Genomic DNA, 15,108 nt, shown 5'->3' with positions numbered 1-15,108 from the left:
TTTCCTCAATAAAAATGTATGATTTAAAAGTTTTATAAAACACTTATGCACATGACTTTGGACTAGAGAGATGGAATGTAAGAGCCTCAGTCAGTCTCTGAATAGGCTTTTCACATTGTAAGAAATTCCAGATGGGGTAAGGCAGAGGAGAAGAGGAATACTTTATAGCTGATCATGATTCTCCAGAAAGGCATTCACCATTAATCTATTTTACAGCCCTCATTTGCATGTAACTCCCACAGAAATCAGCTGGAATTCTGTGAAGCAAGCCCTAAATCTACAATTAGCAAACAAAAACTACATATAATGACAGTTAAGGTAGTAAATGGCAGGACATACACCATCCACCCCTCACGTTAGAATCATGGAAATAAGAGGAAAAACTTGTGCCCTTTCCACCTTCACATTACATACGACGACAACACATGATAGCACATGGGTTCTCAAACTGCAGGTCGTGACCACTCAAGGGGTCGCAAGGTGGTTATATGGGGGTCACAAGCTGTCAGCTCCATAGAGCTGACAGTCCTGAGTCCCCATGACATTATATTAAGCCTGCCTGTTTTTAATTTATAAGGGGGGGCCACACTCAGAGACTTACTATGTGAAAGGGGTCACCAATACAAAAAGTTTGAAAACCACTGTGATAGCACATTCCATAAGACATCCTCTTCCCTCTACAGCAGATACCCAAAAGCAATACATATGCCAGCTTCATCACATCTACACTCTAAAACAAAACCTTAACGGTGATTTCATATGCTTTTATATCAATTATATCAACATAGCACATCCAACTGTCACACATGCAATGCATTTGGGGAGCAATTGTGCCTCAACGTTACTGAGATCGCTATTAAAGGTTTGCTACTGCTATAACATAACAGCAATTACTATGTAAGTATGAATCTAATTGTATTGATCTTTTTTACACAATGAAGAGTCAGAGGCTTTAGGACAGGGGTGGCCAACCTAAGCCTAAGGAGCCAGAATTTACCAATGTACATTACCAAAGAGCCACAGTAATTCATCGTCAGCCCCTCATCAGTTTCCCCCTCCCACCTACCTGCAGCCCTGCCAATCATTGCCTCTCCCTCCCTCCCCACACCTCCCAATCAGCTGTTTCCTGGCATGCAGGAGGCTCTGGAGGAGGAGAGAGGGCATGGCAGGCTCAGGGGAGGGGGCGGGAAGCAGTGGAGTGAGCAATCCCGGCCCGTTGGAAAGTTGGTGCCTGTAGCTCGAGCCCCAGAGTCGGTGCCTATAAAAGGAGCCACATATTAACTTCTGAAGAGCTGCATGTGGCTCCGGAGCCACAGGTTGGCCACCCCTGCTTTAGGAGACAGTGTCATGAAATATGGGCAGTTACTTGAAGATTGCTTATTGTGACAGATATGGCAATTTCCCACACATCCTTGGGAGACCGTATTGAATTAAATTTAAGTATCTTTGGAGTCCATTGTATTCAGTTCAAAATATATGTATTATTGTGGGCCAGGATTACATATAACCTCTCCAGAAGGGAGATGTGTGGCCCGGGAGTTCAAAGGACTATACTGAAAATGTGCCAAATAAGAATGGACCTTGGGACAGTAAATGTGAAATAGATTTCCTGGAGAATACCCAAGGAGAGGTTAATGCAAATTCTTCACCTCTGGTTATGCAAAATCCCAGCCTTTTGAAGCTACACCTTGAGGTGTGGGTCATTGCTTGCTAATTACCTGTTCCCAGAGACTGGAGATCAAAAGCGTGAGCTATATAAACAAACAGCTGAACTGCTCAGCTGGGAGTTCTAGTTCTGAATCTGAGACAGGTATGAACCCAGTTGTGGATTTTTAAGGATTGACACCTACTAGAGCCTGTGGCTGGAGCTGGGGATGACCTCTGGTAACCGTTTTAGTACGTGTAGGTTCTTTCATTATTTTAATGTTTTCTCTTTAATGCTGTCACTTAAGAATAAATGTACTTTCTTACGAAGAGCTGTGTGGTAACTTGTAACTGCTGGCAAATCATAATGGCAAAGATCACACACACACACTGCCTTCCCACCACATGTCACAGTTTCAGGGTAACTGCACCTGTATTCCCAATTCATGGCCCACCAAAGGCACCCACTTGAAGATTTCTGGCTCCTTAGCCATCACCTGTGGAGATCCCCATCTCTCTCCCTCCTAACTGGGGTTTTTTAAGCTGCTTTACACTGTGATATTCTCAGCAAGCCAGACTGCCTAAAAGGGCCAGTGTCTGCACTTCGCTTTTCTCTTCACAGACTATGAACAGTGTAACTGCCAGCAATTAGAAATTACCACGCAGTGCTTTGAATTCCTAGGCTTCACAACACATCTCCCCCCTCACAGTCCACAATAACATATAAAAGTTGCATTTAATACAGTGGACCCCCTCAAAGATACTGAATTAAGTTTAAGGTAAATCTTCCAGAAAAATACAGGAAATTGCTATATCTGTCACACTTACATTTTAGTAGTATATAATAAAGATTACTATATATGGAGTCAACTTTTTTAAAGGTGCCTTAACTTGTATCCTTCGTTTGCTCATGCAGATTATACTATTTGCATGCTCAAATGACTGTGCAGCCAAAGTATATGGTAGAATTGGAAGCCACATTTAAAAAACTTGGGACTAAAACAAAGAAACAAAAGCTAACACACTGAAAAATGTATTAACTAGCAGTAAGGCTGTCAAGCGATTAAAAAAAATCGCCATTAATCGTGCTGTTAAACAATAGAAAAACATTTATTTAAATATTTTTGGATGTTTTCTACATTTTCAAATATACTGATTTCAATTAAAACAGAATACAAAGTGTACAGTGCTCACTTTATTTTGATTACAAATATTTGCAATGTAAAAACAAAATAAATAGTATTTTTCAATTCACCTCATGTAACTTTTGGAAGCAAGACAAGATTTAAAAGTTTTGTGTTACATCTGCCTTACGTTATTTTCTTCAATATTCTGAATATTCATGTTACATTTTTGAGCTGCAAATAAACTCTTGGGTTTCTTTTTATTTAAGATCATGGTACAAGATTATTTTGTTTTGCATAATTACAATAAGCCCTAAGAGTTATATTTCATATTTCTAGTCCCACACATGAGTGTCATACAAATAGGATGATCACACGCAGTAGATTATAAGCTTTGTAATGATATCTTATATACCCATTGGGTTCTGGGAAGATTGGCAGGTGAATTTCTAAGTCAATTTGATATGATTGTAGAATAATCAACCCCCTAGTACTTTTTTTGGCCAGGTGATGTCGCCACTGGTTAACAAGCCAGTGGCAGATCAGTCTTCTGTTCCGTTTTCTCATTCTGAGTCCAGTTTTCTAGTTTAGAAGTTAGTATTTATGTACACAAGTGAATTATTGAAATATTAGAGAAAAAACTGGCCTGTGTATATTTCAAATAGAACCAGTCAACCGTAACGAGTAAGCACTTTTGACTACAGCCAGTTCCTGCAGGCATCCGGGAGCTGGTCCTGCAATGTGTCGCACAGGGGCAGAGCCCCACCTCCGATCGCAGTTTGACTGTGAAGTCTGGGCACGGGCGGGAGTGACGCGGAGATGGAGGCTGACTTTACAGGCTTAGCAGCCAGCTAGGGCTACACTGAGGCCCGCAGTTAGTGCCTAGCAGCACAGGTGTGACCAGGGCCGGCTTTAGGAAGTGCAGGGCCCAATTTGAACAGTTTCGACGGGGCCCCGGCAGGGATGACTTAAAAAACAACAACACACGTAAAAAACCACACACATGTAAAAAAAACACGTGGGGCTTGTACTCCCCAGGGGGTGCTCCGAGTCTTCGGCGGCACTTTGGCAGTGGGTCCTTCACTCGCTCCAGGTCTTTGGCGGCACTAAAGGACCTGCCGCCGAAGACCCAGAGCAAGCGAAGGACCTGCCAAAGTGCCGCCAGGTGAGTAAAAATTAAAAAGGTATCTCTAGCCAGGGAAGGGATTTGCACTGGGCACGGGGCCCTCTTAGGCGCGGGGCCCAATTCGGGGGAATTGGTGGAATAGGCCTAAAGCCGGCCCTGGGTGTGACACAGGGCAGGGCCAGGCCCTGCGGCTGCACCAGGCAGCCCAACGCTCCTCGGCTGCGGGGCCCCCTGGCACCGGTACGGACACCCGCCGCCATGGCAGGGCCCCCGCGCGCCCCGCCCCGGCTGGGACAGCTCCGAGCGACGGACACCCCCGCTCCTTTCTCCCCAGCAGCAAAACTGCGCCGCCGCCGCCGATCCCGCAACTAGGTAAGCGCCAGCAGCCAGGCAAAGGCTAGTTGTGCGCCTGCGCACGGATGTGACGCACTCCCCGCCGGCTGTCTGTGCTTTCTGCGCACGCGGCCCCTTGTCGCGCACGCGCGTTAGGCTCCGGGAAGCCGGGCGGCCCGAGGAAGGGCCCGACCCTGAGCATGGCGGCGGCAGAGGCTGGGGCCCTGCCCGCCGAGGAGCGCGTGGGGCAGGTGGTGCTGCCGGGGGACGTGCTGCTGCTGCCCTCGCACCCCGAGGCGGATGGGGAGCGGCTGTGGCTGGGCCCGGGCGCCGCTCTGCCGGGCCGGCTGGTGTGCGGGCCGGGCCTGAGGAGCTGCGGGGCCGGGCTGCTGGTCACCAAGTGCGGGCTGCTGCGCCGCCGCCAGCCGGGCGGGGCCGGAGGCGGCTCGGGCGGGGCCTACTGGGTGGACTCCCAGCAGAAACGGGTGAGCGCGCCGGAGCCGGAGCCGGAGCTGGAGCTGGCGGGGGCGGGCCCCAGGCACGAGGGGCGGGTGGCGCTGCAGAGCGGGGGTGAGTGCGGTGGGTGCCTTTCCCCCGCTGGGCTCCGTGCGGCTGGAGCCCGGGTGAGCTTGCTCCGAAGCTCGCCCTTGCTGGGACCGTCCCTCTCTTCCTTCCCCTCGCCCCACTGTCTCACTCTCCAGGAGCTGCAGCTGCCTTCCTCTTTAAAGCTGGCTGGGGCACCCTTCGTTCAGCGCTTCATAGTCGCAGAGCCGGAGTGGAAACCCCTTCCACTGCTTTTCTTGGGAATTGCGGGGCTGCAGCCAACATCTGGTGTCCATTTAGTCCCCGTCCACACACAAATTACTACTATACTTTGCCACTAGTCAGTGGCGTGATTGACTACAGTCTGTTTAGGATGCTGCTTATAATCCCCGATTTGAAGGCTAGTGTGGCACAGGGATCAGTCCTCGTAAGAAGTTATGCACGCTATTACTTTGTTGTGCAGGGGTCACTCACTACTGTGTTCCTGTAATAACTAATCCTACCATAACACTGTACAGTTGTACATCCAAGGGTGTATATAAATTGCTGTTCAAGGCAGGGCAGTCCCTAGCCATTTGGGTTTCCTACACAGCCCCCCCAGACCCCTCCTCGTCTGGCTGCCCCGTGGCCCCAGCTGGAATGCGGCGGCGCACCCCGCAGTCCCGGCTGAGCTCCAGGCCCTTTAAATAGCCCCCAGAGCCCTGGGGTAGTGGGGGGCTCCGGGGGCCTCTGCCACCCCAGTCTTTTAAATAGCCATGGGAGCTCTGGGGAAGTGGCAGGGCTCCTGCGGCTATTTAAAGGGCGGGGGGGAGGTAGAAGCAGGGGAGCCCCGGGCCCTTTAAATAGCCCCCAGAGCCCTGGAAAGGGGGGGGGCTTGGGGGCTATTTAAAGGGCTGGGGCTTTAGCCAGCCCCTGCCGCGCCAGCCCCTGCCGCACCCCCCTGCCTGAAGCCAGCTAGTCTCACACTTCTCTGTCTCCAGCCCTGCCGCACCCCCCTGCGGCCCTGCCTGAAGCCAGCCCGACCCACACACCCCTGTCTCCAGCCAGCCCCTGCCCTGTCTCCAGACAGCCCCTGCCGCACCCGCTGCCCTGTCTCCAGACAACCCTTGCAGCACCCCCCTGCCTGAAGCGAGCCAGTCTCGCACTCCTCTGTCTCCAGCCCTGCCAACCCCTGCCGCACCCCCATGCAGCTCTGCCTAAAGGCAGCCCGCCCCCACACACCTCTGTCTCCAGCCAGCCCCACACCCCTTGGCCTGCCTGCAGCCAGACCCTACCTCCTGTCAGCCCCTGCCCTGCCTCCAGCCAGCCCCATGTCCACTGATGCCCTGCAGTTCCCAGGGCAGTAACCCTGCACACCTGCTTCAATGAGGGGGGCAGGGAGCAGCTGGGACCCACACGTGCACACATGTGAAACGGAGGTCATTAATAACGGATCAACAGCATATATGACGCAAGGTACATAATATATAATTCTATTATTTATATAGTTATGGAAAGTAAAATAATACATGGAAGAAATGAAAGGCTTTTTTTAACTTTTTTTTTTTTTTTTTAGTCATCCCTGCCGGGGCCCCACTAAAAATGTTCAAATTGGGCCCCACACTTCCTAAAGCCCGCCCTGCTCATAAGTACCAGGCTTTGGGCATTAATTTACCACTGATGTGGTTTCTCCAGTGGTAGCGAAAGTGGGAGTGCTACTGTATACAGGGTTTTTCTGCCCTTTGCTGCGTTCAGCAAACCAGCTAGATATGTTCCTTATTGGGTCGAGTGTTGCAACTGGTAGCTGAGAAAGCTAGAGGTATCACTGGTAAAAATACACTGCTGCTGGTAACAATGGGAGATTTTTTTCCTCTTTGTGCCAAAAGTGTGGGAATCCTCCACAGCATCTAAGCTTACCGAGAAGACTTAACTGTAACCTCATCTGGAAAGAAGGGGGCTGAGGAGGTACTAAAATAACCACACTAGGTGCAGGCTGCAGCAACTGATCGGACACTGTGGGATAGCTGGCCAAAATTAGGCAGAGTTGCTAATTACAGAAATAGAAACATGGCCCTAATGGCTGAAAAGTTGCTGTGTGATGGCAACTGTTATTGGTGAAGCTGACTGTGACCCTAATTGGTTGAAACTCTCAGTTCTAGTTCAAGGGTCCTCCTAAAAGAGAAACCATCCAAATATATACCAATGTAATGTTCAGCTCATTCTGCTGCCATACTGAAACAGTATCTTTGTGATGTGTAAATTGTTGTAGTAACCTTATTGGAGAGTTAATGCTGAAAATTAATGAAGATTTAAATTGCACAACTGATTATTTCGCTAGTCATCAGGTTAACAAATTTGTAGATACAATAGAAGTTAAAAATGAAGACCATTACTTCTAATTGATCCTGTTACCGTAGGGTTAGGGTTGTTCATTATAGCATCTTTACCAATGTCTTGTCCAATTTTAAATGTCCCTTGTGAATTTCCTGTCACTTCCTCTTAGAGAGAGACACACTATCAGGATGTCTTTTCCGCACTTTTTTTGCAGTTGTAATTTTATAGTGTTACTCTAAGGCCTTATCTTCACTGTAGTTCTTGTTAGTTTGCTCATTACTGTACTCAAAACTAGGTTAGTTCCAGTGAGAGTGACCACCACAGTAGAAAACAACACTGGAGTTACACAGAGTAATTGGATTTGCTACTGATGAGACTCTTGTAAGTTGAGCTGTTGCATTCACACCGCATCACTAGATTCAGCATCACTCAAGCATCAACCCACCCACTCCCTCAACGGGCCAGCTAGCTTGAGTTTAAAGCAACAGTTAACTTGAGCTAGAGATTTGTGTGTGGATGGAAGTCAAGTTAGGTAACTCTTCATCTAACTGCTGTGAAGACACACCTTTAGGGTATGTCTACACTACAGCTGGGAGTGTGCTTCCCAGTGCAGGTAGATAGGTGTGCTAGCTCAAGCTAATACACTAAAAATAGAGGTGTGGCAGCAGCTAGTCTCCTGTGGACATACCCACAGTGTCTGGTATTATTGTAGCCTGTGCCATCCTGGCCGCACTGCTATTTTTAGCATGCTAGTTCAAGCAGAGCTAGCGTATGTGTCTGCTCGCACTGGGAAGCATGCTTCTAGCTGCACTGTAGATTTACCCTTATTTATAAAGACTGAAGCCCTAATCTTGCAAACGCACATGCTTAACTTTTATGAATAATCCTGTTGAAGTAAATAGACCTACCTATGGTGTAAATATTTTCAGTGGGTCTGTGCCTTCTAAAAATAGAAGTTCATTTTGATACTGTATCGATTTTTTTTTCCAGCAACTTTTATTTTGCAATTGTTTTGTCACTCAGCTTCTTTGTACACAGTGCTTGTGTGTGTATATACATGTAAAAAGATATATTTATTTCTTGTACATGTCTTTGTTTTAATTTTCAGTATGTCCCAGTCAAGGGAGATCATGTGATAGGCATAGTGACTATCAAGGCAGGTGACATATTCAAAGTGGATGTTGGTGGAAGTGAGCAAGCTTCTTTGTCCTACTTGGCATTTGAAGGTGCAACCAAAAGAAACAGACCAAATGTGCAGGTAATGTTCTTGTTATATATATTGGCAATATTGAAGCCTTTAAAGTATTATATTTTCACTTTCTTGCAAAGTGACAATTTAAAATATACTCAAAAAGATTTGCATGTATCCCTCAGTTATAAGATGTTCTGATATGTGATAGATTTTCCATTTCATGTACAAACTTCTTTCTGTAGTGACTTTGTTCCCATCCCTTTCTCCTAGGCCTTTATGTTGGGCTATGGCAGAGGAATTCAGTTACAGATCCTGGATTATTTTCTTTTGATCACTGACTGTCACAGCAATAGGTGCCAGGCTTTGCCATTCATTGTACAGAGTATGTTGCAGCTGTATCTTCTCATGATATCACAGGCAGAAGATGGCAGTTCTGTGGTAGAATAGCCCTTCAAAGAGAGTCTGAGATCAGTTTAGGCCTAAAATTCACATTTCATAAATCAGGCTCTTATGAAGTGTGACTGTCACGCTGTCTGGAATAGCTCCCGACTGTGAGAGCCTATCTAGGACAGACTGTCAAACAGGGTAGACACCCCCCACACCCCGGTGATGTGTTCTATAATTAGATTTCACCAAGCCAATAACAAATGTAAACTCCTGGATCACTGCAGCAGTCTTACCAGGGAATCACAGACACTCCTCTTAGACTCTCCAGTCTATCTTGCCACCCAGACAAGCTGGACTAATAGTCACTTAAACCAAAAGTCACTCAATGTTCAGACTGCTTTGTTGCTTTCAGTCCAAGAGACATTTATCCCAGATAATTTGGTACCCAAGATCTTATATACCAAAGACCATGCCTTTAGTTTATTACAGGATTGGCTATCTAAAAATTTGTTAATTAGGAAAAAGAAATAAGAGTTACTTACAGGTTAAAGCAAGTAAGTGTGTACATATAAATTAGTTATAACCTAAATCCCAAGAGCATGAGAGCTGTAATGATCTGTCAATTTCTCTGCCTCAGCTTAGACTGTCTGGCCCAGTCAGAGTTCAAACAGCAAAGAGGGAGACAGAACGTTTTCTTGAGACTTTATTTCCTTCATTCAGCTTCCAAGTCCACAGGATGAACTTCCTTGCACATAGCATTTCCAAGATGGGATAGGGTCATTAACTAATCCATTGTATCTCAATGTTCCTTGATGGCCCATCTGATTTTGATAGCCCTACTAGAGGGGGGGGGGGGAGATGATTCCAGTGCCTGGGTTCAGAAGTTCAGTGCAAACATTTTCAAAGTTATAAAGAAAAATGTAGATATTTTCTTATAGCATAGAACAGGGGTTCTCAAACTTCATTGCACTGCAACCCCCTTCTGACAACAAAAATTACTACATGACCCCAGCAGGGGGACCGAAGCCTGAGCCTGCCTGAGCCATAGGCGCCGACTCCATGGGTGCTCTGGGGCTGGAGCATCCATGGGGAAAAATTAGTGGGTGCTCAGCTCCCACCGGCAGCCAAGAACCTAGGGACGAGTTTAACAAAAAAGATATACAGACATGATACAGTTTCTCTGAACATTTCCCATCACTTGTTTTAGGTGGGAGATCTTATTTATGGTCAATTCGTTGTAGCCAATAAAGACATGGAACCAGAGATGGTCTGTATAGACAGCAGTGGAAGAGCGAATGGAATGGGAGTAATTGGACACGAAGGCCTGTTGTTTAAGGTTTCTTTAGGTCTGATAAGAAAGTAAGTACTACAATTTTTTAACTTCCCAGGAATGAGAGAGAAGCTGAATTGTCTCAATTTTTTGAGTTGTGACAGATGAGTGAAAATCTTTATCTTGATGGAAACTGGTATGCACCCTAATGTTTAATGCTGTAGCATTGGATGTCCATAACCAGCAGGTCTGAGCAGTATGACAAGTGGAGTAACAGATGTGTATTATATTGTTCTTAGGGCATGTATTGTCAACATTATTGCCTGACAAAGTTATTTGATCTTTGTGATCCTAAGTTTGTAATCTGCATAAAAATATAATATAGTATAACAAAAAGGGAAATGAATGATAAAATACAATAAGTAGAAACCAACAGATGTCACAAAACTAAAAATGCTCCTCTCTCTGTTCCTCAACTACAAACTGGCCTTTTAAATTAATAAGCCTCTGGCATGTTTGCTGCTTCCTTGAGAAAGCTGTACTCTAACCATATTCTACTGTAAACTTTACCTTTTAACTTTAATAGGTGGTAGTGTATTGAAGTGGACTTTCTTTTCTACTTGATCTTGTTGCTACATTATTTAGAAAATATTGTGAACCCAATCCATCAGAAACTTGCTTTTGTCACCTATGGAGGCTAATCATAAATTTGCTATGAACATATTCAGTCTTCAGTGGTAGAGTAGAATCTGTATATAGCATCTGTATATAGTATGCCTTCATACTACTGGTAGTATTAGCAGTGGTCCTGTTATTGACTAGCAACACTGAAATATATTTGTTACACAACAATTTCTTCTTCTGACATCCCTTTTACGTTGTTTTCAGGCTGTTAGCTCCCAATTGTGAAATCATTCAGGAATTGGGACAACTCTATCCTTTTGAGATAGTGTTTGGAATGAATGGAAGAATATGGGTAAAGGCAAAAACAATTCAACAGACTTTAATTGTGGCAAATATCTTGGAAGCCTGTGAGCACATGACAGCAGAACAAAGAACGCAAGCATTTGCAAAACTATCTGAGAGGTGATGTAAAGAAAACATCTTGGGTTCATTTCAATCTTTGCAATGATTGTAATATTTTTGTATTCAGATATATATTAACAACTCATTTTTAAACTCTGTGTCTCTCCCGTTTGTTAATTTTTTTACCCACCAGTCCCTCTTTCCCGTTCCCTCAATCTGTTTAGTCTTCTGCATTCAAGAATTCTCACTTTCTTAGCAGCAGTGTTTGATTATTAAAAGATTATATCTATTTGTTTCATAAAGTCTCTCTCAATAAAGAGTTATTGCAGAGCACAGTGATTTTTGCCACACAGAATTCAGTAGTAACACTAATTCTTCCATCAAATGAGAGCAGAAAACTCAGTTGATCACCTACACGCATTTGGTGTTACTTCCACCAAGAGGTTCTATATATTGCTTTCTTTGCTGGTTCTTCAAGCTCATCAGTGTTTTAAGCCTTAATATATTAACTTTTAAAGAGCCAGTTCTTCTGCCTTTCTTAACAAAAGATCCGGATGGCACAGGCCAAATGCTAAAATAGAAGATGAGGAAGACATGAGGATGGAAGTTCAAGTTTCTTTAATAAGCTACGTGGGAAGTAAGGCACTAGAAATGACATACTGAACAAAAAAACAATAGATCCAGAATTACATGATGGTTCAAACATCCTTTAAAGAATAAGCCAATTACTCCAAAAGCCAAAATCAATTACTCCATATTCCTAAAAATATATGGCTAGCAATAGTTAAGCAAAAAGATAACAGTGTAAAATAATCATCTTATGCCACAGTGATTAGTAAGTGTCCAAAATTGATGTGATTATAGTGCTACATACCCCTCCATGGGGAACACTTTATGCCCCTGAGGCATATTTGATTACCATTATCTTAGCATACACAGCTGCAAATAGTGTTGGCCATAAAAAATTATTCAGCTCTATTTGAATTCTTTCCATGGGCATGACTCAATCTTCTATGGAAGTAAATTCCACAGGTTGGATATACCAGTGCTGTTTGAAGTATTTGTTCTAAACTTGCTTGCCACTGAGTGAGTGACTGTCTTGTTATCAGACTGCATAATCAAAGGACCATCGGTTTTCATTACAACCTGCTGTTATCTTGCACTTAAATTGTATGTTCTCTGGAGTAGGGATGGCCTTTTTGTTCTGTTTGTACAGTGCCTGGCACAATGGGGTCATTGTCCCTAATTGGGGCTGCTGGGCATTAGGATAATACTACTACTAATAATGTTAAATACCCCTGAATAACTCATGGGGGGACATCACTTCAGGGCCTTTCTCAGACTCTTCTACAATTGTCTCTCATCCTGCAAGTTTGTGTTAGCTAAAGCTTACTAATTCACAGTCATTGGTTCCATTGCATACCAATCTGGTGGTGTATAAGCCTTAGTCATTTTTATCCTACAATAATATGTTCAGAAGCATGCTGAGTCAGTCATGCTGCATACATGACTCCCACTCTGGCTTCCAAAAGATAGGGATTTGGAAAACGCCCTTCTTCAGCTCTTGGCCCTGGTCTACACTACAAGTTAGGTCGAATTTAGCAGTGTTAGATCGATATAACCCTGCACCCGTCCACACAACAAAGCCATTTTTGTAGACTTAAAGGGCTCTTAAAATAGATTTCTGTACTCCTCCCCGACGAGGGGATTAGCGCTGAAATTGACCCTACTGGGTCGAATTTGGGGTAGTGTGGACTCAATTAGACGGTATTGGCCTCCGGGAGCTATCCCAGAGTGCTCCATTGTGACCGCTCTGGACAGCACTCTCAACTCCTATGCACTGGCCAGGTAGACAAGAAAAGCCCTGTGAACTTTTGAATTTCATTTCTTATTTGGCCACCATGGTGAGCTCATCAGCACAGGTGACCATGTTCCAGAATCGCAAAAGAGCTCCACCGTGGACTGAACGGGAGGTACTGGATCTGATCGCTGTATGGGGAGACAAATCTATGCTATCAGAACTCCATTGTAAGACTAAAATGATTAAGTGCAGCCAGACACCAGGGTGATTAGAAGAGCGCAGCAGGGCATGCTGCGCATCAGAGAAGCTTTGAAAACCAGTTTCATGACTGGCCAGGCTACGGTCACGAGCGTAGTGAGCGGGGGAGCGACTGCTCCCTCACTGAGCATAAGTAGCGCCTTGTCAATTTCTTGGTGCCTTTGTACTCACCCGGGGGAGTGATTTAAAAAAAAAAAAAAGATGCCACCCCAGTACCCCAGGAGGAGTGGGGGAGGAGGGAAGCACAGGGTTGGGGTAGTTGTAGGGGCACCCCCTAGAATGGCATGCAACTCATCATAGAAGTGGGATGTCTGGGGCTCTGACCCGGAGCAGCTGTTGCCTCTATGGTTCTAAGTTAAGCTTGCCTGATATTCCAGGCAGGACTGAATCTCCATTAGACGAAACTTAAAGAAGGGAATGACATGGAGTCATTCCCATTTATGTCTAGGTGCCCCCAACCGACCTCACCGAGGCCAGGAGCACCCATGTCTGCCCAGGAGCTCCCAGCTGACCTCACCGGGGCAGCCAGTAGGAACCAGGAGACAGCAGCAGATGGTACAATATGGCTGCTAACTGTCGTTGCTAATTTGCAAAGGCAAGGAGCTGCAGCTGTGTAGTACTGCAGTACTGCGTCTGCCAGCAGCACCCAGGAGACGTATGGTGACAGTGAGCCCAGTGGGCTCCATGCTTGCTGTGGTATGGCACCTGCACGGAAAAAAGGCGAGAAACGATTTTTTGCTGTTGCTTTCACGGGGTGGGGGGCTGACGACATGTACCCAGAACCACCCACGACAATGTTTTTGCCCCGTCAGGCATTGGGAGTTCAACCCAGAATTCCAATGGGTGGCGGAGACTGCGGGAACTGTGGGATAGCTACCCTACTCCGAAAGTTGACGCTAGCCTCGGTACTGTGGATGCACTCTGCCGATTTAATGGTCTTAAATGGGGACACACACAATCAACTGTATTAAATCGATTTCTAAAAAATTGACATATTAAATTGACCTAATTTCGTAGTGTAGACATACCCTTGACAATGGGGTTTTAACCATTGCCTTTCAATCCTGGTTGAGAGATGAGACCTACTCATTCTTTCACATGGTTGTGAGGGGATCTCAGTGGCTTTGCCTGGCATCTTGTTGAAAGGGCAAAGATATCCTAGAAATTCCTCCTCGATCTTTTCATGAGAGAGATATGGTTCTTGCTGGCACTTCCTGTAACTGACCACAGAGATGGAATTGATCCCAAAACACCAGTTGATATTTGGGCTGAGCATGGCAAGTGGTGCTTATCTCCTTCTCTCCCTGACTGTTCTTGGAGGGAGCTGAAGAACGACCTTTTCAGCCAGAGCTAAGGCAGAAGGCCCTGAGGCATAATTTTCTATTTCCATACTAAAGGTAATGGATTCTTTGGAGCCCAGTACTCGGTCTTCCTAAATTTGGAAGCCCCTCTCCAAACAAAGGACCTGGATTCTGCCTCAGAGTGCCATTTCGTGCTGTTTGCTTTCTGGCTTTCCTGCTTTGTGAGTTTAAAAAAGATTTTAAATTTTTTTTAATCAGCTTCTTTAAGCAAAGCACTTTCTCCAAAGCATGTTATGTAATAGCAGGACTAATCAAGAAATGGAAACATGTTAATATATCATGAAAGGCCTCGGGATGCTGTACACTCATTACAAGTTGCTATCAAAACATTGGGAGTGTTGTCCTTTTAGCATAGATGATGGGTATCTGTTGTTACAAATCTTAGTGATGAGCTATGTAATGGCATGTTAGGGAAAAATTGGAAAGTTTTCAGAAAGACATTCTTCAAATGCAATCAAGCATGCTGCTGTGTCAACAGATTATGCAGAACAAAGGAAAATAAGTCAGGCTGGGTTTTCTTTTTATTAGCATTATTAAAAGATCTGACAGGAAAAATACTGTTTGTGCTTTAATGTTGGCATCTGCCTAGTCCAGGGGTAGGCAACCTATGGCACGCATGCCGAAGGCTCATTTTCATGCAAGCTCATTTTCAGTGGCACTCACACTGCCTGGGTCCTGGCCACCGGTCTGCGGGGCTCTGCATTTTCATTTAATTTTAAATTAAATTCTT

The 15,108-nt window shown here is 45.2% G+C and overlaps 1 protein-coding gene across 1 annotated transcript; it reads left to right on the top strand.

The window, feature by feature from the left end:
* Nucleotides 1-4,319: 4,319 nt before the first annotated feature.
* Nucleotides 4,320-11,288, top strand: EXOSC3 (exosome component 3; the record flags this gene model as incomplete). The annotated part of the gene is made up of 4 exons (XM_039547718.1): nt 4,320-4,712; nt 8,192-8,341; nt 9,870-10,021; nt 10,821-11,288. Coding segments are annotated over 4 exons (897 nt in total), but the record flags the coding sequence as incomplete, so codon positions are not given.
* Between the last annotated feature and the right edge of the window lie 3,820 nt (nt 11,289-15,108).

This window comes from Mauremys reevesii, linkage group 7 (genome assembly GCF_016161935.1).
Source record: "Mauremys reevesii isolate NIE-2019 linkage group 7, ASM1616193v1, whole genome shotgun sequence".
NCBI classification, from domain to species: Eukaryota; Metazoa; Chordata; order Testudines; family Geoemydidae; genus Mauremys; species Mauremys reevesii.
Note: the sequence above shows the minus strand (reverse complement) of the source record. Positions and strands in the feature narration are given on the sequence as shown.